At 42.8% G+C, this 24,424-nt stretch overlaps 1 protein-coding gene across 1 annotated transcript in view; it reads right to left on the bottom strand.

Moving 5' to 3' along the window:
• Nucleotides 1-2,373: 2,373 nt before the first annotated feature.
• LOC129853490 (transmembrane protein 132D-like) overlaps nt 2,374-24,424 on the bottom strand; it is a 51,825-nt gene continuing 29,774 nt past the window's right edge. Inside the window, exons 4-9 of the mRNA XM_055919595.1 lie at nt 16,086-16,278; nt 13,132-13,275; nt 5,931-6,136; nt 5,236-5,506; nt 4,913-5,104; nt 2,374-4,804 (exon numbers count right to left, since the gene is read on the bottom strand). Coding sequence (XP_055775570.1) covers nt 3,434-4,804; nt 4,913-5,104; nt 5,236-5,506; nt 5,931-6,136; nt 13,132-13,275; nt 16,086-16,278 — 2,377 coding nt within the window. The 3' untranslated portion in view covers nt 2,374-3,433. The remainder of the gene's footprint in view (nt 4,805-4,912; nt 5,105-5,235; nt 5,507-5,930; nt 6,137-13,131; nt 13,276-16,085; nt 16,279-24,424) is intronic.

Here is a 24,424-nt window from a genome sequence, read left to right as displayed (position 1 = left end):
CATTGGTCGACAAATCAGGAGGGCCAATCTGTTTGTGGCTGACAGCTTTACACTTCAAACAGGTCTCTGGTCACAGATTACACCCTCCATGACTTATGTCTCCCCCCAACCACTCCTCACCAGACTAGAGCTGACAGGTGTCCATTATAAATGTCCCCAAGTTCCCTGTTATTGATCCCACTGAACTTTGTGTGAGTGAGATGCACAACGGACAAATTGCATCCTCTGCTCACTTGTTGTTTAGTGTATAATGGACGTTCAAAAACTCCAGATGTGTACATAGAACCGGTTATTGTTTTATACTGAGGCAATTTAAGGCGATCTAAGCCAATAACCTGGTCTCAGAGCATTTTGTATTATTCTGTACAGAAATCTGAGACACACCATTTTAACTCAGCAAAAAAGAAACGGCCCTTTTTCATGACCCTGTCTTTCAAAGATAATTCGTAAAAATCCAAATAACTTCACAGATCTTCATTGTAAAGGATTGAAACACTGTTTTCCATGCTTGTTCAATGAACCATAAACAATTAATGAACATGCACCTGTGGAACGGTCGATAAGACAGCTTACAGACGGTAGGCAATTAAGGTCACAGTTATGAAAACTTAAGACACTAAAGAGGCCTTTCTACTGACTCTGAAAAACACCAAAAGAAAGATGCCCAGGGTCCCTGCTCATCTGTGTGAACGTGCCTTAAGCATGCTGCAAGGAGGCATGAGGACTGCAGATGTGGCCAGGGCAATAAATTGCAATGTCTGTACTGTGAGTACGCCTAAGACAGCGCTACAGGGAGACAGGACGGACAGCTGATCGTCCTCGCAGTGGCAGACCATGTGTAACAACACCTGCACAGGATCGGTACATCCGAACATCACACCTGCGGGACAGGTCCAGGACGGCAACAACAACTGCCCGACACCAGGAATACACAATCCCTCCATCAGTGTTCAGACTGTCCGCAATAGGCTGAGAGACGCTGGACTGAGGGCTTATAGGCCTGTTGTAAAGGCAGGTCCTCACCAGACATCATCGGCAACAACGTCACTTGTTGGCACAAACCCCCCGTCACTGGACCAGACAGGACTGGCAAAAAGTGCTATTCACTGACGAGTCGAGGTTTTGTTCCACCGGGGTGATGGTCGGATTCGCGTTTATCGTCGAAGGAATGAGCTTTACACCGAGGCCTGTACTCTGGAGCGGGATCGATTTAGAAGTGGAGGGTCCGTCATGGTCTGGTGCGGTGTGTCACAGCATCATCGGACTGAGTTTGTTGTCATTGCAGGCAATCTCAACGCTGTGCGTTACAGGGAAGACATCCTCCTCCCTCATGTGGTACCCTTCCCATCCTGAGAAGACCCTCCACCATGACAATGCCACCAGCCACACAGCTCGTTCTGTGCGTGAATTCCTGCAAGACAGGAATGTCAGTGTTCTCTCATGGCCAGCGAAGAGCCCGGATCTCAATCCCATTGAGCACGTCTGGGACCTGTTGGATCGGAGGGTGAGGGCTAGAGCCATTCCCCCCAGAAATGTCCGGGAACTCTCAGGTGCCTTGGTGGAAGAGTGGGGTAACATCTCATAGCAAGAACTGGCAAATCTGGTGCAGTCCATGAGGAGGAGATGCACTGCAGTACTTAATGCAGCTGGTGGCCACACCAGATACTGACTGTTACTTTTGACCCCCCCTTTTGTTCAGGGACACATTATTCCATTTCTGTTAGTCACATGTCTGTGGAACTTGTTCAGTTTATGTCTCACTTGTTGAATCTTGTTATGTTCATACAAATATTTACACATGTTAAGTTTGCTGAAAATAAACGTAGTTGACAGTGAGAGAACGTTTCTTTTTTTGCTGAGTTTACAAAATCAGAGGGTTTTTAAATCTACCAGTTGGTGCTAAATCGGAGATGAAGATGCATAGATAGCATTCTTTCATTGATCATATATTCTGAACACATTCTCTCTATGTATTCTATTGAGGCTGTCGACAAAATCCTAATTAAAGATACACCATTTTTAAATTAAAGGGATGGCTTAAGATAAATGTACTGAAAACCCTATTAAATGAAAACTCAGCCAGAAAATCTATTAGCCAGAAAATCTGTTGGCCAGCAAGCGGGAGGGTTTTCAGCAGTAGGTAGCCATACCTGCAGAGTGTGATTACCAAATACTGAGAAGTGTGTAGGGAAGGCGTGCGTAGGAAAGGCGTAAATTCCTAAATCAGAATTAGCCCCTGACTGCAAAATAAATCAAGAGTTCTAGGACTAACAGATTAGTCGAGTGCAGTATCTAGTCTACAATCATCGGATAGATCACATGATAAATACCATAGAACTAAATATATAATAGTGGAACTCTATGGAATACACACATCATTAAATATATCTTTAATGAAAAATCATATCAGACACAATTAAAAAACAAATCAAACATGAATGTACACAATATGAAGACATAAACAGTGCATATAGAAAAATACCACTTGCTTATGTTTAGTACCTTTAGGAGTGGCTCATATAATCACTCTGGATAAACTGTTTGTAAAGCGTGTCCGTTTATGTGTGAGGGGGATACCACCATGTGAGTGTAAAAGGTAAGAGAATAAAAATGTTCACATGCAACAAAGACTCTCTTTAGCCCCGTTTATACTTGGTTCTAACATGCATTCGTTGTCCTGATCTAGTCCACATTCTGATTGTGCCCACATTTTCAGACAGGTGTAGACAATTAAAATATGCATTGTAATCTGATCTTCCTAACCACCTTTGGAGGTAGTCAGTTACCCGCTGATTCCTTACAAGTGTGGACGGATCCCACTTTCTAAAATTATTGACTTATGGCATCAATATGGGTCTTAAAATAAAAAATATATAATTTTGAAAGAACAGCTGTCAAACTATTTGCATACAGAGAAGAGAGGGACCAGGAAATCTCGTCACAATGCGGACAGATATGACACACCTTTCAATACCATGTGTAGACATATTTCTGAAAATGTGGGCACAATCAGAATGTGGACAAATCAGGAAAAAAGACACATGTTAGCGCCAGGTATAAAAGAGGCTTTTGTGTCTATAAGCTTTGTAAAAATAAATCTTTCAACTAGTCAAACGGTTAAACCTCTCTCCACCACAGAAAGTGCCATCAGTCGGTTTATGACAAGCATCCTCACACTTATTCACAGAATTTTGTCCAATATCTAATATAAAAATGTATCTCGCAAACCATTTGAGATATTTACATGTACAGTAGGAAGCCTTTACAGATATTGAAACGAAGAAGGATCTTTGCGTAATCACATATAATGAATAAGTATAACCAGTAGTAGTGATGCTCCTTATATTGTCTGCTTTTATCCATGAATAAAGGCATTGAGGTGATCGAAGCCACATACACACCCACAGTTGGGGTGAAACGGTCCCGATACGTATTATAAATGGTCCACGGGCTCTGTGATGGGCACTTGGGGTTCAACACAGTTCTCCTCCTTCCCCACCCAGTGGATCCCATGGCCGTTCTCTCTGGGGGGGTGCGGGGAGTGCTGACGGTCCAGAGAGGCAAAGGTGGTGAACTGGACCCTCTTCCTCTTGCTGGTGGGCGAATGGATGGACTCGTTGCGGTTCATGGGCTTGGCCCTGAGGGAGCCCCCACAGCCCAGAGGAGAGGAGGGGCTGGAGGAAACTAGGCAGCTGGGTCGCCTGGGCAGAGAGGCAGTCTTATCAGACCCAATGTCTATGACTGTGGTGGCGCTGTGGTTGTCTTGCTGGGGAGGACTGCCAGGCACGTTCATCACCAGCTCAGCGTCCGTGCCCAGCCACACCCAGTCGTGCCTGTGCTCCGTGGGCTCTTGGCCATGAGAGGGGGGCTGTTTGTGCCTGAACTTTACCACATAGGAGATGCAGTTCACCAGGAAGACCAGAATGGCCAGACAGAAGACCCCCAGCAGGGCGTACATGCCAATCTCCAGGTCTGAGAGAGGCCGGTTGGATAGCATGTCCTCACTGCCCATGTCCACCCCCATTGACTCCTGGTCAGGCACCTCCTCCTGAGAGGGGAAGTTATTGTAGTTGACCAGGTTACCAGGTGCTTTCACAGTGCTACTGACTGCAACACTACCTATATCTTCAACTAGCCCACTGTCTGTCCCTTCAGCTGTCCTATAGTCACTAGGGCTGCTATAATCACTGTCATTGATAGGGCTGGCAGGGCTGTTGAGGGTTCCAGCATTTAAGAAACGTTCTGTTTCAATGACTCCGCCTACACCGCCTTGGCGGTTTCCATCACTGGAAACGCCTGGAACGGAGTCACGCTCGGTGGATTTGGCGGTGGTGGTGACCTTGCGCATGGCACTCTCCTCCCGTTCAGAGGCAGAGCTACTGGGCAGGGTCTGCTGGGGCTTCTGCTGCTTCCTCTCACTGTCCACCTCCTCCCCATCATTCCCATAGTCACTGCTGCTGTCCTTACTTCTGCCACTGCCAACCCCACCTCCACTACTGCTGCTGCTGTTGCTGCTGTCAAAGCGCCGGCTGTTGACCTGGAACTTGACCTTGAGGCTGCCACTGCCCACGGCAAGGGTGCTCTTCCGTTTGGACTTCTGGCAGGCCTCGCAGATGGCCATCTCAACCCTGACCAGTACTCCCTGTCCCTCCCCCTCTGCCACCACTGCAAGAGGGGAGCTCTGCACCGACACCACGCCCTCATCCAGAGAGGTCACCGTCACACGGTAGTAGGCAGGGTCATAGATGTCCAGAGGGGTCATGGAGTCATCGCTGAATTGGACCCAGGAACTAACCACAGCCTCCTGATGAGAACAAAGCAAGATTTTTTTAAACTTGAATTGAATATTATTAAACTCTACAGTGCACCGGTGTCTGATCTGATTGACATTCAAGAAGATTGTAAACGGCACCTGTTTGGGGCTCTGCAGTACTTCCTGTGTGGTTGCTGTGGCGAGGATGGCCCTGTTGCTTCCTGGGCTGAGCTGCAGGGACAGAGCCAGGCCAGTGACCAGCTGCACCCCCAGCTCTGTGATGGTCACTTTGTCATCTACCACCGTCACAGTCTTCTCTGCCAGGATCGAGTCAGACATGGGGGAGAACACCTGCTCAGGCACAAAACACAGACAGCATTAGATATCATATCATGTCAATATACAATGTCACATCTCTGGAAGAAGGCCCAGTTAAACAGGCAATCAGCCATGCTTCCAATCAGACCTGATGGTTACCATACCTGGATGGAGGTGCTCCCCACGTCTCGTCCTGACAGCACCCTGCCTGCCTGCAGTCTGGCGATGCGAGGGTCCTCCACCTTGAGGAAGTAACGCACCAGCCTGGTAACGTCCACCTGCCAGTCTGAGCCCAGGAAGTGGGCCTGTGGCTCCCGGGGGTCCGACTGCTCGGCTATGAAGTGTGTGATCACACGCACCAGGGCATGCTGGAACTGTAACATGCAGCCTTTGCCCTTCTTATCCTCCTCCTTCTCCTCGCTGTTCCAGCTGAGCCTAGGGAATGAAGAGAAACACTGTATTATGTTACAGCACAGGGCACACCTGTCTCAACACCCCCGGGCATGCACGCACACAGACTCTTCCCTGTTAATCTCATCACTGTTTGTCATTGTCATTCTCTTACTCTGTAGATCCAAATAAAAAAATAAAAAATTCAAATCGGATCACATTGAGGTATGGTAATACATTACGTAATGGTATTAAAACACAAGCCTGGGCTCTTTGCAAAGTATTATTTTTGGTAAAAATGTAGACTCATTTTAGAGCTAAGGCTGCCTTTCAGGCAACTAGACCTCTATACTGGTCCCTTTACAGTATAGTATGTACTACAGTATGTACGTACACTAGTATGTACAGTGTGTGGAGGTTTTACTGTGTGACAGGAATGGGGGTGGCTGTTGTGTGGGTCCTACTGTACCTCTTGGTGGTGATGATGGGCACTCTCCACCCCTTGATCTGGCTGAGCTCTGTGTCAGACACCTCGATCTGGAGGGGCAGCCGTGGGATCCACACGTTCATCTCCAGCTGAGCACTCAGGTAGCTGTAGGTGAAGTTCACCATCATCCCCACCTTGCCTTTCATCTCCTTCCCATTCACAAACACATAGTCACACCTGTCTGACACCTGTACACAGGAGGAGCAGAAAAAATAACAATGGCTAAATCATCAAAACAGGTCTAACCAAAAACATACATTTCATGTCATATGATATTCATGGGTAAATACTCAGTGGAGTGAAGTACTTAAGTAAAAAATACTTTAAAGTACTACTGAAGTATTTTTGGGGGGTAACTGTACTTTACTTTACTATTCATATTTTTGGTAACTTTTACTTCACTACATTCCCGAAAGAAAATAATGTACCTTTTACTCCATACATTTTCCCTGACACCTAAAAGTATTCATTACATTTTGACAGGAAAATTGTCCTATTCACACACTTATCAAGATAACATCCCTGGTCATCCCTACTGCATCTGATCTGGCAGACTCACTAAACACAAATGCTTCGTTTGTAAATTATGTCTGAGTGTTGGAGTGTGCCCCTGGCTATCCATCAACAAAATTAAATAAAATTGTGCCGTCTGGTTTTCTTAATATAAGGATTTTGAAATAATTTATACTTTTACTTTTGATACTTAAGTACATTTTAGCAATTCCATTTACTTTTGATAACCAAAAACTTTTACTCAAGTAGTATTTTTCTGGGTGACTTTTACTAGAGTCATTTTCTATTTTCTATCTTTACTTTTACTCAAGTATGACAATGTAGTACTTTTTCCACCATTGGCTATTCTGTATTAGCATATGGTCTTCTCAATAAAACTACTGTATGTACAGTTTTTTAATAATATAGCATTCATTTGTAAATCAAATGGTGTGAAAATGTGACTGTTCTGGTCATTATATGACACAGAGATTTTATATGAGATGCTTAGCTACACTAATGAAAAGGAGAGATAATGAAACCAGGCTCTAAGTTATCCTTAACATAGACAAATAGTTGCCTAAGCTTTAATGAACTCAACAAATCGTTCTGCTGTAACTTGCTCCACTATGGTAATAATATAGAAAAATAATAGTCAAACAGCTGTAATAAACATTCACACTAAACACAACGCACGGGCCATAACATGATATAACATTGCAAATGTATGTTAATCCAATAACACACTGTGCAATATTGGACATCAAAACACACAGAAAACACATTCATTACATTTTAATTGAATGTAACCTTGGCGAGTAGTTTCTGTCAGCCCATTGACAAATCTCATGTGCTTTTTGAAACCCTGGAAGACACAGCGCAGTCGGCTTGGTTCTATCAACATCCCTTGCTTTAATCAATTGGATAATTTACGGAGCATTGAAATACAGTTGTCATTGGCTCCCGTAAGTGCTCAGGGTAGCAGAAAAAATGTCACTGACTTTGACAGACACCTCAAGGAGGAATGCAAATGGCAGAGATTGCTTATCTACCTATTCATGAATTTAGCAATTAGAAGATGGACTGTCAGATTAATGTCCTGTTGGTTGTGGGGGGGGGGGGGTCCTGTGACATCCTGTGACAATAATTACCTTGCACTCATTAACTAAAATGGTGTTCTGGTTAAATGACTCTACCCCGATTCAACATGGAGAATTGAGTTGGAAAGGGAGTAGAAAAGTGCTGCAGCTACCTCATCTAATCAAGCACTTATGAAACATTAGGGCCCACAATGCAGTTATGCAAAGTTATGAACAACTGTCCGTGCTATTATGCACTGATCTTTTTTCAATGAGATCATCAAGAGTTTTCATCCAGACGGTAGACGAGGTCAGACAATCATCCTTAATCTGAGAGCATCTGTTCAGCCTGAGGCTCCCAGGTAAGAGTCCTCGTCCTCTCATCTCCAAAATACGCCATATTAGTTAACGCTCATTGAGTCACAAACCCTTCCATATTAACATGGCAACATAATCAAATCATTTCCCCCAAATATTTAATATACACTACATTACCATAAGTATGTGGACACCTGCTCATCGAACATCTCATTCCAAAATCATGGACATTAATATGGAGTTGATACCCCCTTTGCTGCTATAACAGCCTCGACACTTCCGGGAAGGCTTTCCACTGGATGTTGGAAGTTGAAAGCAAGTCCCTGCAGCATTCAGCTACAAGAGCATTAGTGTGGTTGGGCACTGATGTTGGGCGATTAGGCCTGGCTCACAGTTGGCATTCAAATTCATCCCAAAGGTTTTCGATGGGGTTGAGGTCAGGGCTCTGTGCAGGCCAGTCAAGTTCTTCCACACTGATCTCGACAAACCATTTCTATATACACCTCGCTTTGTGCACGGAGGCATTGTTATGCTGAAACAGGAAAGGGCCTTCCCAAACTGTTGCCACAAAGTCGGTTGACAAAGAATCGTCTAGAATGTCATTGTATGCTGTAGCGTTAAGATTTCCCTTCACTGGAACTAAGACGCCTAGCCCGAACCATGAAAAACAGCCCCAGACCATTATTCCTCCTCCACCAAACTTTACAGTTGGCACTATGTATTCGAGCAGGTAGCATTCTCTTGGCATCTGCCAAACCTAGATTCGTGCATCAGACTGCCAGATGGTGAAGTGTAATTCATCACTCCAGAGAACGTGTTTCTACTGCTCCAGAGTTCAATGGCGGTGAGCTTTACACCACTCCAACTGACGCTTGGCATTGTGAATGGTGATCTTAGGCTTGTGCGCGGTTGCTCGGCTATGGAGACCCATTTCATGAAACTCCCGACGCACAGTCCTTGTGCTGATGTTGCTTCCAGAGGCAGTTTGGAACTCGGTAGTGAGTGTTGCAACAGAGGACAGGCAATTTTTGGGCGCTACGCACCTCAGCACTCAGGCGTCCCATTCTGTGAGCTTTTGAGGCCTACCACTTCACAACTGAGCCGTTGTTGCTCCTGGACGTTTCCACTTCACAATAACAATTACAATTGACCAGGGAAGCTCTAGCAAGGCAGACATTTGACCAACTGACTTGTTGGAAAGGTGGCATCCTATCACGGTGCCACGTTGAAAGTCACTGAGCTCCTCAGTACCGGCCATTCTACTGTCAATGTTTGTCTATGGAGATTGCATGGCTGTGTGCTTGATTTTATACACCTGTCAGCAACGGGTGTAGATGAAATAGCCAAATCCACGAATGGTTTTGTGTATATAGTGTATATAATAATATATGCCATTTAGCAGACACTTTTATTCACAGTCATGCGTACATACAATTTAAGTACAGTTGTCCCGGGAATCAAACTTTCTATCCTCCCGAGTTTCGCAGCGGTCTAAGGCACTGCATCTCAGTGCTAAGAGGCGTCACTGCAGTCCCTGGTTCGAATCCAGGCTGCATCACATCCAGCCGTGATTGGGAGTACCATAGGACGGTGCACACTTGGTCCGGGTTTGGCGGGGTAGGCTGTCATTGTAAATAAAATGTTGTTCTTAACTGACTTGCCTACTTAAATAAAGGTTAAATAAAAAAACTAAAATCCTGACATTGCAAGCGCCATGCTCTACCAACCGCTACAGAGGATACTTTTATATCGATGTTGAGTTTTGCAGTGCAGAGCCAAGTCTCCTGCAAGGCTCCAAAGACACAATCTCAAAATGGAGCACAGAATATAGCACAGAATATAACTCAGTGTTGTAACGTGTCTGAAAGTTACGTTTCATTTGATGTTACTGATAAATGTTTGTGAGTCGAGTGAAAGATGCAAATGAAATTCATCTTGTTGACCTGAAAGAGAGATGTTCTCACTCTGCCTTGATACTGAGTGAAGTGAAGAAAGACAAATGACAGTGTGTGAAGTGATGAAAGACAAGTGGCATAGCAGTGAAAATATCTCTCTTTTAGGTCAACAAGATGAATTTCATCTTTCTCTCGACTCACAAACATTTATCAGTAACTGTGCTGACAGGGTGGATACCAACTGCATGGATTAGTGATCTTCCAAATAACCATCAAAGGTTACAGTGAGTATACTGTATTCATAACACCAGATCCTAAAAGGTTGCACTGTATTCATAACACCAGATCCTAAAAGGTTGCACTGTATTCATAACACCAGATCCTAAAAGGTTGCACTGTATTCATAACACCAGATCCTAAAAGGTTGCACTGTATTCATAACACCAGATCCTAAAAGGTTGCACAGTATTCATAACACCAGATCCTAAAAGGTTGCACTGTATTCATAACACCAGATCCTAAAAGGTTGCACTGTATTCATAACACCAGATCCTAAAAGGTTGCACTGTATTCATAACACCAGATCCTAAAAGGTTGCACTGTATTCATAACACCAGATCCTAAAAGGTTGCACTGTATTCATAACACCAGATCCTAAAAGGTTGCACTGTATTCATAACACCAGATCCTAAAAGGTTGCACTGTATTCATAACACCAGATCCTAAAAGGTTGCACTGTATTCATAACACCAGATCCTAAAAGGTTGCACTGTATTCATAACTCCAGATCCTAAAAGGTTGCACTGTATTCATAACACCAGATCCTAAAAGGTTGCACTGTATTCATAACACCAGATCCTAAAAGGTTGCACTGTATTCATAACACCAGATCCTAAAAGGTTGCACTGTATTCATAACACCAGATCCTAAAAGGTTGCACTGTATTCATAACTCCAGATCCTAAAAGGTTGCACTGTATTCATAACACCAGATCCTAAAAATGTACAGAGAATAGACTTTTATTAATAACCATTAGTCATTGTTCTTGATTTTGATATTTGATGTGCCAGATTAATCTTCATCTCATTGTTTTTTCACAAAAGTACCCATTACTCTCTTCACACATAACTGACAAGGCAAATGTTTCCATACTTCTTAAAAGCCTCTTTATCATCACAGATTTGACCTTGTTTTGGCATTTCAGCCCAAAACTATTTTTATGGAATAAAGCCGTGCCATTTATCACTCTGCAGATCTCATAGTTTTTTTCACTTGCATCATAAGAGCAAAGATATCTGAGTAGAGCCGCTAAACGAAGAAGCTTAGGGCAAATTTTGCGACTCAAACTTACTGATTTCTGATCAGCAAACAAACACAGACAGCTTGGGGAAACTATAAAGGGTCATACATTTTTTTTAAATGCATGAACAGTGATTTACATTCTGTTGCCACTATCATAATCCCACTGATCTCATATCTAAAACATTATACACTGCTCAAAAAAATAAAGGGAACACTTAAACAACACAATGTAACTCCAAGTCAATCACAATTCTGTGAAATCAAACTGTCCACTTAGGGAGCAACACTGATTGACAATAAATTTCACATGCTGTTGTGCAAATGGAATAGACAAAAGGTGGAAATTATAGGCAATTAGCAAGACACCCCCAATAAAGGAGTGATTCTGCAGGTGGTGACCACAGACCACTTCTCAGTTCCTATGCTTTCTGGTTGATGTTTTGGTCACTTTTGAATGCTGGCGGTGCTCTCACTCTAGTGGTAGCATGAGACGGAGTCTACAACCCACACAAGTGGCTCCGGTAGTGCAGCTCATCCAGGATGGCACATCAATGCGAGCTGTGGCAAGAAGGTTTGATGTGTCTGTCAGCGTAGTGTCCAGAGAATGGAGGCGTTACCAGGAGACAGGCCAGTACATCAGGAGATGTGGAGGAGGCCGTAGGAGGGCAACAACCCAGCAGCAGGACCGCTACCTCCGCCTTTGTGCAAGGAGGAGCACTGCCAGAGCCCTGCAAAATGACCTCCAGCAGGCCACAAATGTGCATGTGTCAGCATATGGTCTCAAAAGGGGTCTGAGGATCTCATCTCAGTACCTAATGGCAGTCAGGCTACCTCTGGCGAGCACATGGAGGGCTGTGCGGCCCCACAAAGAAATTCCACCCCACATCATGACTGACCCACCGCCAAACCGGTCATGCTGGAGGATGTTGCAGGCAGCAGAACGTTCTCCACGGCGTCTCCAGACTCTGTCACGTCTGTCACATGTGCTCATGTGCTCAGTGTGAACCTGCTTTCATCTGTGAAGAGCACAGGGCGCCAGTGGCGAATTTGCCAATCTTGGTGTTCTCTGGCAAATGCCAAACATCCTGCACGGTGTTGGGCTGTAAGCACAACCCCCACCTGTGGACGTTGGGCCCTCATACCACCCTCATGGAGTCTGTTTCTGACCGTTTGAGCAGACACATGCACATTTGTGGCCTGCTGGAGGTCATTTTGCAGGGCTCTGGCAGTGCTCCTCCTTGCACAAAGGCGAGTTTTTACTTTGTTTCCCTGTCATTTCCTGTTATGTGTCCATTTCAGCAGCTGATTGGCTTGATGGAGGACATCACTGGAGTGTCACTCACTCTTCATTTTCTTATGTGGTAGAGAGAATGTGGAGAGGTGACTTTGGTACAACTTCTTTGCCTTTAGCAGTCTCTTCTCCCCTCTTACACCCACACTAAATGGCCCTCCTGTCTCATTGCAGCCAGACAGGACAAACATACATCCAGCACTATACTCCCTCCTAACCACAGTCAAAACAGTCTGGTCTTCATATGACCTCAAATCACCTCCTTGGTTATTGGACATGTTTGTTCACACCACAGATCTGCAAAGTACCTGTCATGGCACTGACACCTGTAAAAAAAAAAGGTCCCCATAGGAGAACCCTTTGAAGAACCCTTTTTGGTTCCGGGTAGAACCCAAACGTGTTCCATGTAGAACTCTTTCCACAGGGGGTTCTACATGGAACCCAAACGTGTTCTTCCTGGAACCAAAAATGTTCTATGAGGAAAGCCAAAGAACCCTTTTGGAACCCTTTTTTCTAAGAGTGTATGTACATTAAAATTGCTCTCAGTGAAAGAAATGAAGGTGAATGTTAGAGTAGCCCCAAAACCTCTGTGTTGCAATGCTCTGTGTTTAGCAACTCTTAGCAAGTCTCAAATCTTCATGTCTACACCTTGAAGAAACACACTCTCATTTTCTTATTTGTGTGTGTTAAAGTGCCAAGTACTTCCACCACTAAGATGACGTTTTAAAACACATACACCTTCTACACAACTGTAAATGCTAGGTACCACTGTGGCATCAAGTGGCAGGCAGCCTGCTGTACTGTACCTTCAGGATGTCCTCATCAGTGGAGCTGCAGTCGGTGAAGTCTGAGACATCAGTGACTGACCCGTCCTCCTCCACAGCCACGGTCCTGACAGGCATCACCACCTTCTTCCCAGTTAGCACAGCCGTGTTCAGGATCGCTGAGTCCTAAAGGGGACACATCATCAGTCTGGCTATACACTAAGTGTACAAAACATTAGGAACACCTTCCTAATAGTGAGTTGCACCCCATTTTGCCCTCAGAACAGACTCAATTCGTTGGGGTAATGGATTCTATAAGGCATCGAAGGCGTTCCACAGGCATGCTGACTCCAATGCCTCCCACAGTTGTGTCAAGTTGGCTGGATGTCTTTTGGGTGTTGGACCATTCTTGATGCACACTGGAAACTGTTGAGCGTGAAAAACCCAGCAGCATTGCAGTTCTTAACACACTCAAACTGGCACCTACTAGCATACCCTGTTCAAAGGCACTTAAATATTTTGTTTTGCCCATTCACCCTCTCATTGGCACACATATACAATCCACGTCTCAATTGTCTCAAGGCTTAAAACTCCTTCTTTAACCTGTCTCCTCCCCTTCATCTACACTGATTGAAGTGCATTTAACATCAATAAGGGATCATAGCTGTCAACTGGATTTACCTGGTCAGTCTTTGTCATGGAAAGAGCATGTTTTGTACACTCAGTGTAGTTTTAATGAGATATTAACCCCCTAACTACTGATGCTTAATATATACAGTGCCTTCAGAAAGTAATCATACCCCTTGACTTATTCCACATTTTGTTGTATGATACAGCCTGAATTCAAAATAAATGGACTCAATTGAAAACACGTTTTCGCACATTTTTACTCCTAAACTTATTTAGGCTTGCCATCAACCCCCAAAGGGGTTGAATACTTATTGACTCAAGACATTTCAGCTTTTAATTTTTTATTCATTTCTAAAAACACAATTCCACTTTGACATTATAGGGTATTTTGTGCGAGCCAGTCACACAAAATCTCCATTTAATGAATTTTAAATTCAGGCTGTAACACAACAAAATGTGGAAAAAAACAAGGGGTTTGAATACTTTCTGAAGGCACTGTAGGCTTGTTGTATGTAGGAAGCGGGAGCAAGGGAGGATTGCGTGTGGAAACATGACCTGAAGTTATGAGTTCCAATCGCTGGTAGAAACAGATTTTGGAATTAAACTGTGATATCAAAATTCCAGAAACCACATCTGTGCCAGGAAATACAAGCAATCAGTATAAATCCTTATTTTATTGGCAATATAACTATAGCTCCAACTAGTATTGAACAACATTCAACAGCATAGTAATGAGTGATAGATCAGTCTAGACCTAATGCCCCCTCTGGCCAAACATCAAATCTCCTCATGTATGGCTCGCAGACTGAGGTCACCATCTAATCCATGATTGAGATGGACCATATCAAACAACCTAGTCTCAGAGCATTTCGTATTATTTTGTAGGTAAATCCGAGACTCTCCATTTGTATGATATGTGTTAATTTGTGGATGTCCATCATCCATTTTGTATGATACGTTACAAATTACATTTTGTATGATATGTTATGATTTAGCCAAAAGTAACATTTGTTACACATTTTCTAAATGTACAATATGTTACAAATGATGATACAAAAATTATATGTTATGAATTCCAATTTGGTGTGGCTAATTTTAGCGAGCTGGCTAGCGCCAACGTTATCTAGCTGGCTAACATTAGCTAGGCTTAGGGTTAAGGTTAGGAGTTAGGTTAAAAGGTTAACTTCTACTTGCACACAATCCCGGATCCGGGAGCACCCCCATCAGTAAAAAAGCTGACTAGCATAGCCTAGCATAGCGTCACAAGTAAATACTAGCATCTAAATATCATTAAATCACAAGTCCAAGACACCAGATGAAAGATACACATCTTGTGAATCCAGCCATCATTTCTGATTTTTAAAATGTTTTACAGGGAAGACACAATATGTATTTCTATTAGCTAACCACGATAGCAAAAGACACAACTTTTTTTTCCCACCATTTTTTTCCTGCATAGGTAGCTATCACAATTTCGACCAAATAAAGATATAAATAGTCACTAACCAAGAAACAACTTTATCAGATGACAGTCTGATAACATATTTATTGTATAGCATATGTTTTGTTAGAAAAATGTGCATATTTCAGGTATAAATCATAGTTTTACATTGCAGCCACCATCACAACTCTCACCAAAGCAACTAGAATAACTACAGAGACCAACGTGAATTACCTAAATACTCATCATAAAACATTTATGAAAAATACACAGCGTACAGCAAATGAAAGACAAAGATCTTGTGAATCCAGACAATATTTCAGATTTTTTAAGTGTTTTACAGCGAAAACACAATATAGCATTATATTAGCTTACTACAATAGCCAACCACACAACAGCATTGATTCAAGCCAACAATAGCGATAACGAATAAACCAGCAAAATATATTATTTTTTTCACTAACCTTCTCAAACTTCTTCAGATGACAGTCCTATAACATCATATTACACAATACATATAGAGTTTGTTCGAAAATGTGCATATTTAGCGGCACAAATCGTGGTTATGCAATGAGAATAGTAGCCAAGCTGCCAACAAAATGTCGGGAGAAATCTTGGGAGAGGCACCTAATCTAATCAGTAACTAATCATAAACTTGACTAAAAAATACAGGTTGGACAGCAAATGAAAGATACATTAGTTCTTAATGCAACCGCTGTGTTAAATTTTTTAAATTAACGTTACTACGACATACAGCATGCGTTAAAGCGAGACCGCACCGAAATTAATGGCGGAATAGTAGTTTGACATTTTTCAACAGAACAACGAATTAACATCATAAATACTTCTTACTTATTGCAAATGTCACAAGTGAAAGTACTATATGGATATAGCTGCTAGAAATTAATTGTTAGTCCGTGCTCACCATGACAAGTGGGGCTAGGCCCACAAAGTCTCTCTGGGTTGTGTAGATCCTCATGGAACCTTCTTTCTGTCCCCCATCCCTGGTGTTTGGTGGCAACTCCAGGTGCCATGTGATCACCTGGCTGTCTGATTGGCTGCTCAGCTCCTCTACCTCAAAGTCCATCTGTAGCACCTCCAGTAGACTGCTGTCCAGCCTGAGAGAAGATAGAAGAGTCAGGATCAGACGAGGAATCTCACTGCCAGAGGAACACACTCAGCTCAAGCTATTATCTTTGATACTACATAGAATACATACAGTATGTGACTGTAGTACGGTGAGATAAACATTACAGAGGGACAGGTAGTGAGCATTTAAAAAGAAAGGAAAAGCAAGCAAGGTGGGACAGCCAAGCCCAAAGTAATCAAGGTGGCACAACAGTGATCCTGACTCATCAACCACAGAGTAAACAGTAAAATGCAAAGCAATAAAGAACAGAAAGAGGAGGGTGGGAGGATCTGGGTTCCTCAGTCAGATATGCAATGGGACACACTATAGGCTGTTATCAATTGTATATGCTCCAATGACAGACTGCAAAGCATCGTACAGGTTGCAAAGGGTCATCGGCTGCCACCTGCCCTCCATCGAGGTCCTGCATGACTGCAGGGCAAGGAAGCATGCAGGAAAGATCAGGTAGTCGCCTGGATTACATTTCAATTAACAGGTGCGCCTTGTTAAACGTTAATTTGTGGAATTTCTTTCCCTCTTAATGTGTTTGAGCCAATCAGTTGTGTTGTGACAAGGTAAGTTTTTTTTACAGAAGATAGCCCTATTTGGTAAAAGACCAAGTCCATATTATGGCAAGAACAGCTCAAATAAGCAAAGAGGAATTACAGTCCATCATTACTTTAATAAGACATGAAGGTCAGTCAATGCGGAACATTTCAAGAACTTTGAAAGTTTCTTCAAGTGCAGTCCCAAAAACCATCAAGCGCTATGACGAAACTGGTCTCATGAGGACCGCCACAGGAAATTAAGACCTAGAGTTACCTCTGCTGCAGAGGATAAGTTCATTAGAGTTAACTTCACCTCAGATTGCAGCCAAAATAAATGCTTCACAGAGCTCAACTAACAGACACATGTCAACGTCAACTGTTCAGAGGAGACTGCATTAATCAGGCCTTTATGATCAAATTGCTGCAAAGAAACCACCACCAGAGTACTAATAAGAGGAAGAGACTTGCTTGGGCCAAGAAACACCAGCAATGGACATTAGACCAGTGGAAATCTGTCCTTTGGTCTGATGAGTTCAAATTTGAGATTTCTGGCTCCAACTGATGTGTCTTTGTGAGATGCATAGTGGGTGAACGGATGATCTCTGCATGTGTGGTTCCCACCGTGAAGCATGGAGGCGGAGGTGTGATGATGTGGGGGTGCTTTGCTGGTGACACTGTCTGTGATTTATTTAGAATTCAAGGCACATTTAACCAGCATGGCTACCACAGCATTCTGCAGCAATACGCCATTCTCTCTGGATTGCGCTTTGTGGGACTATCATTTGTTTTTCAACAGGACAATGACCCAAAACACACCTCTAGGCTGTGTAAGGGCTATTTGACCAAGAAGGAGAGTGATCAAATCTAATCAAATTGTATTTATCACATCGCCGAATACAACAGGTGTAGTAGACCTTACAGTGAAATGCTTACTTACAAGCCCTTAAAACTTCTTTGGGATAGGGGCCGGTATTTTGAGGTCCGGATGAAAAGTAAACTGCCTGCTACTCAGGCCAAGACGCTAGGATATATATATAGTTGGTAGATTTGGATAGAAACCACTCTAAAGTTTATAAAACTGTTGTCTGTGATAATGTCTGTGAGTACAACAGAACTGAAATGGCAGGCAAAACTCAGAGGACAAACCATCCCCCACAAAAAATGTTTCATCCTACCACTGATTTCAATGGCTGGCACTTTTATAATAGGGCAAAATCGTGCCCGATTGCAGTTCCTAGGGCTTCCACTAGATGTCAACAGTCTTTAGAAAAAGTTTCAGGCTGGTTTTTGGAAAAATGAGCCAGAAATTGTAGTTTTTCTAGGTAGCGCCCATTTTGGCTGTAGTGTTTCCAAGCGTGTGGAAGAGAACGCGTTCTTTGGTAATTTTCTCCAGTAAAGACAATAACGATTCTCCGTCTTAAATTGTATCGTTTATTTACGTATTAGGGTACCTAAGGTTTGATTATAAACGTTGTTTGACTTGTTTGCAAAAGTTTATTAGTAACGTTTGGGATTCATTTTGTATGCATTTTAATGGAGGGAAACTGGGTGGATTATTGACTGAAGCGCGCCAGCTAAACTGAGTTATTATGGATATAAAGAAGGACATTATCGAACAAAATGACCATTTGTGATGAAACTGGGACCTTTTGGAGTGCCAACAGAAAAAGATCATTAAAGGTAAGGCATTTTTTATATCGATATGTCTGACTTTCGTGTCGCACCTGCCTGGATGAAATATGTTTTTCATGTGTTTGTATGCGGGGCGCTGTCCTCAGATAATCGCATGGTTTGCTTTCGCCGTAAAGCCTTTTTGAAATCTGATACCGCGGCTGGATTAACAAGAAGTTAAGCTTTATTTTGATGTATTACACTTGTAATACGTGCTCGGTCCTCCTTTTCCTGTAATCCACAATCATCTCCTTTGTCTTGTTCACGTTGATGGAGAGGTTGTTATTCTGGCACCACACGGCTATGTCTCTGACCTCCTTCCTATAGGCTGTCTCATCATTGTTGGTGATCAGGCCTGTTGTATCATCTGCAAACTTTTAATGATGGTGTTGGAGTCATGAGTTAACAGGGAGTACAGGAGGGGACTGAGCACACACCCTTCAGGAGCCCCCCTGTTGATGATCAGCATGGCAGATGTGTTGTTACCTACCCATCAGGAAGTCCAGGATCCAGTTGCAGAGGGAGGTGTTTAGTCCCACGTTCTTATCTTAGTGAGGAACTTGAGGGCACTATGGTGTTGAACACTGAGCTGTATTCAATGAATAGCATTCTCACATAGGTGTTCCTTTTGTCCAGGTGGGAAAGGGAAGTGTGGAGTGGAATAGAGATTGCATCATCTGTGGATCTGTTGGGGGAGATACGCAAATTAGAGTGGATCTAGGGTTTCTGGGATAATGATGTTGATGTGAGCCATGACTAGCCTTTCAAAGCACCTCATGGCTACAGACGTGAGTACTACGGATCGGTAGTCATTTAGGCAGGTTACCTTAGTGTTCTTGGGCACAGGGACTATGGTGGTCTGCTTGAAACATACAGGGACAGGTTGAAAATGTCAGTGAAGACACTTGCCAGTTGGTCAGCGCATGCTCAGAGTGCACGTCCTGGTAATCCATCTGGCCCTGTGAATGTTGACCTGTTTAAAGGTCTTATTCACTTCGGCTACGGAGAGCATGATCACACAGTTGTTCGGAACAGCTGATGCTCTCATTCATGTTTCAGTGTTGCTTGCCTCGAAGCGAGCATAGAATTAATTTAGCTCATCTGGTAGACTCTTGTCACTGGGCAGCTCGTGGCTGTGCTTCCCTTTGTAGTCTGTAATAGTTTGCAAGCCCTGCCACATCTGACGAGCGTCAGAGCCAGTGTAGTACGATTCAATTTTAGTCCTGCATTGATGGTTCGTCGGAGGGCCTAGCAGGATTTGATATAAGCTTCCGGGTTAGAGTCCCGCTCCTTGAAAGCGGCAGCTCTACCCTTTAGCTCAGTGCGGATGTGGCCTGTAATCCATGGCTTCTGGTTGGGGTATGTACGTACAGTCACTGTGGGGACGACGTCATTGATGCACTTATTGATGAAGCCAGTGACTGATGTGGTGCACTCCTCAATGCCATCGGAAGAATCCCGGAACATATTCCAGTCTGTGCTGGACTACAAAACAAAAAACAGTTTTGTAGCTTAGCATCTGCTTCATCTGACCACTATTTTATTGACCGAGTCACTGGTGCTTCCTGCTTTAGTTTTTGCTTGTAAGCAGGAATCAGGAGGATAGCATTATGGTCAGATTTGCTAAATGGAGGTCGAGGGAGAGCTTTGTACGCATCTTTGTGTGTGGAGTAAAGGTGGTCTATAGTTTTTTTCACTCTGGTTGCACATTTAACATGATGGTAGAAATGAGGTCAAACGGATTTAAGTTTCCTTGCATTTAAGTCTCCGGCCACTAGGAGCGCCGCCTCTGGATGAGTGTTTTCCTGTTTGCTTATGGCTGTATACAGTTCATTGAGTGTGGTCTTAGTGCCAGCATCGGTTTGTGGTGGTAAATAGACAGCTACAAAGAATATAAATTAAAACTCTCTTGGTAAATAGTGTGTTCTACAGCTTATCATGAGATACTCTACCTCAGGCGAGCAAAACCTTGAGACTTCATTAGATTTCGTGCACCAGCTGTTGTTTACAAATATACATAGACCGCCACCCCTTGTCTTACCAGAGGCGGCTGTTTTATGCTGCCGATACAGCGTAAAACCTGCCAGCTGTATGTTATTCATGTCGTTGTTTTGCCAGGACTCGCTGAAACATAAGATATTACAGTTTTTTATGTCCCGAAGGTAGGATATACGTAATCGTAGTTAGTCTATTTCATTATCCAATGACTGTACTTTGGCTAATGGTGCTGCATCAGATGACCTGGCCTCCACAATCACCCGCCCTCAACCCAATTGAGATGGTTGGGGATGAGTTGGACCACAGAGTGAAGGAAATGCAGCCAACAAGTGATCAGGTTATGTGGGAACTCCTTCAAGACTGTTGGAAAAGCATTCCTCATGAAGCTGGTTGAGAGAACGCCAAGAGCGTGCAAAGCTGTCATCAAGGCAAAGGGTGGCTATTTTGAAGAATATCAAATATAAAATATATTTTGATTTATTTAACACATTTTTGGTTACTATGTGATTCCATATGTGTTATTTCAATATTTGATGTTTTCACTATTATTCTACAATGTAGAAAATAGTAAAAATAAAGAAAAACCGTTGAATGAGTAGGTGTCCGGACTTTTGACTGGAACTGTATTCAAACTGATATTGTAAAATTGCACAACCACTGTATATCCACTGCTCATCCTCTTATAGCTCTATGCTCACTCGCCCTAGTTGTATATAATGTATGTACACTTTGTTTAAACTTCCCTGTCTGTATTTTATCTCTAAATGTTGTCAATCACTAGCAGCATGTATGTAAATGTACTTGGTGATTCTGATTCTGAAGCGTTGTTTAAACCGAGGAGGAAAACAGGAGGAATCCAGTTTATTAACCCTAACCTTGACTCTGTGATAGACTTCACTGCATTGTAAAAGCTTATGTCTTACATGTACCGTATGTTTAGTATAATAAACAACACCAGCATTGTCAAAGTGACTTCCTACACATACCTAATAAGAAAAAAACTCATTTATGACTCTGTTTTTCATTTATTGTTTTTTTCAGTCTGTTTTAATATCCAATAATGACTTATTTCCTTGGTCTTTGGTCCTTCATCAAAATAACAACAAAACACTTTATCTTCTCACCGCCAGTAGCATAAAACAAGATTATCCACATAGAGGGTGTCATTTAATATTCTTTCCCACATGAATTTCCTGTTACTGTAAAGTAATCACATTGTTTGTGCACATGTAAGGTATGACTAGCTGAGCATGTCAAATGAGCATCAGGGATTTGATTGTGAGACAGATTAATGAGATGGACAATCTCCCGGCTCCACTGAAACCTACCACTGAATTACACTGAATTACCCCTGAACAGACACACATGCCACTGCAGGCATCAGGCTGAAGGAGAATGCACGCATGGGCTAAATAGGATAGATAGCTTGTAGCAGCAAAGTTCTCTGATAGCCTGATCCTCTCAATGTATATGATAATGCCTTGAATAGGACTTGGATAGGATCCCCTCTAATCTGATGAATCGGTTCAAAGTCTAAAGCGAAACATCTTTAAAGCATTACTGAAAGTGTTCGGCCTGTTTTAACTGACAGTACTTTAGATCATCATCATAAACATGGGGATTTACAAGAATGGGTAAGTGCGGTGATGGGTTTAGACAGCTTTTAACTATGGACTTTGAACTCGGAGTCAAGTGAGGTGCCATGAATTCATGAGATCTCCCTTGACTTGTAATATTACGCAGCTGGAATATTGCACAATTTGCACAGCTGGAACATTGACAATAAAGAGTATCCATCCTATCCCTTTGTCATTGCAACTCCCTGTGAAACACACTACTGAATAGGACCACATCCACTCACTCTCAAGTAAGACAGTCGAAGGGAGGGTGGCACACACCCTCCCTTCGCCACATCAAACACTTACACACAACGAACTGTCAAATATTTTAAAATGTACTGTGTGTGTCCCTTCAAAGCCAAATGCAAGCACAAAGCAACTTCTGATGAGTTCTCTATCATTTCTCTAAGAGCTTTTTTAATTCTGCACACCATATGTAAAGACGTAACAAGAGAGATTTACTGTAATTGAGTAATCTTAGAATATTGCACAAAAACACACTGAAACACAAACCAACCGTAACAGTGTTTTAGTCTAGTATCAAAACAAGATGTGCAAGAGGGTCTCTATCCCCTAAAGTATACATTAAAACAGATTTTGCTGTTTTAATCTGGCATTACAGTGAAAAGGGGGACACCATTATAGCCTTCTGTCATTCTTGTGGGTGAAGCAGTGAAGTACTCCAAACCCCAGATTATTAAAGGGACAGCACTCCCACTAAGTGGCCATCTTAAGTCTGATGATCTGTTGCAATGTATTGTCAAACAGAGGATAAAAATTCCTTAATATCCAGATAGCCGCATAAACACTCACAGTGCGCTAGGAAGCTGAGAGACAACGTCCATAAAAACCCCAAAGATGTGTGACATTAGACAGCCCCTGCAGGGGGTCTAGTAAGTTAAATTACATTTTAAGATGGATTATCCCTAACAAACGATTCATCCACAAATATGTTCACAAAAACTTGTTTGATAAAGAATGGACTAATCCCCATCACATGGGGAAAACAAGACAATGAGGTCGACACAATAATAACTTCCTTTTACCAGGTCAGTGTTTCTATCACTCCGTGCTTATCAGTGTGAAGTGTTTCCTGCTTGCCACGCTCAATGCAATCATGGACGCCATAATGCTTCAATTAAAATGACAAAATACAAAGATGTACCACCTTTAAATTCACAGGAACATCTCATAGGCTATAAATACCTGGAGCCACACCAGATCATAAAGGTCAGCCAAGTCACAGAGTTGGTCAAATACATGGAATATCAATGGAAGGTCCTGTTCCTTCATGGACAGATTCCTACATCTGGTGTATTGTCCTCAAGCAAGGTAAAGGTTACACCTCAGAAAGAGCACCATAACTCCAGATGTCTTTGTGACAGCAGCAATGGTACCAGAAACAGATCCCACAGGCTTCTAGGAACGGAAGAGGTATTAACAAAGCCACATATTCACATTGACTGGGCACACTAATGTTTAATTAATTGTTAATAATAACAATTCTTTAGTATTTGCCCAAAGTCTTAACAACATACTGCAAAGGAGACAGAAACACTTTAATATACTGAAAAGGGAACAGAAATACTTGTTTTATTTAACTAGGCAAGTCAGTTAAGAACCAATTCTTATTTACAATGACGGCCTACCCCAACGCTGGGCCAATTGCGCCGCCCTATGGGACTCCCAATCACAGCCAGATGTGATGCAGCCTGGATTCAAACCAGGGACTACAGTGACACCTCTTGTACTGAGATGCAGTGTCTTAGACCACTGCACCACTCGGGAGCCCCTTCATGTGAACTATACACAAAACATTAAAAACACCTTCCTAACATTAAGAACCCCCCCTCCCCCCAACCACCCTTTGTTAAGAGTGAAAACCCAGCAGTGTTGGAGTTCTTGACACAAACCGGTGTCAGGAACGTCAAGAATGCCTGGCACCTACTACCCTACACCGTTCAAGGGCACTGTAAATATTTTGTCTTGCACATTCACCATCTGAATGGCACACATACACAATCCATGTCTCAATTGTCTCAAGGCTTAAAAATCCTTCCTTAACCTGTATCTTCCCCTTCATCTACACTCATTGAAGTGGATTTAACAAGTGACTTCAATAAGAGATCACAGCTTTCACCTGGATTCACCTGGTCAGTCTATGTCATGGAAAGAGCAGGTGTCCTTAATGTTTTGTACACTCAGTGTAGATAAGCAATTAGAGACTTCCAGAGATTTTCTTACAGACGTAGCACTACTTAATGACTTGTGAGGACAGTGGCCTCTTTAAGAAGCAGAT

The sequence above is a fragment of the Salvelinus fontinalis genome, chromosome 4 (assembly GCF_029448725.1).
Source record: "Salvelinus fontinalis isolate EN_2023a chromosome 4, ASM2944872v1, whole genome shotgun sequence".
NCBI lineage: Eukaryota > Metazoa > Chordata > Actinopteri > Salmoniformes > Salmonidae > Salvelinus > Salvelinus fontinalis.
The sequence above is the reverse complement of the archived record's forward strand: the minus strand, read 5'-3'. Positions and strand labels throughout refer to the sequence as shown.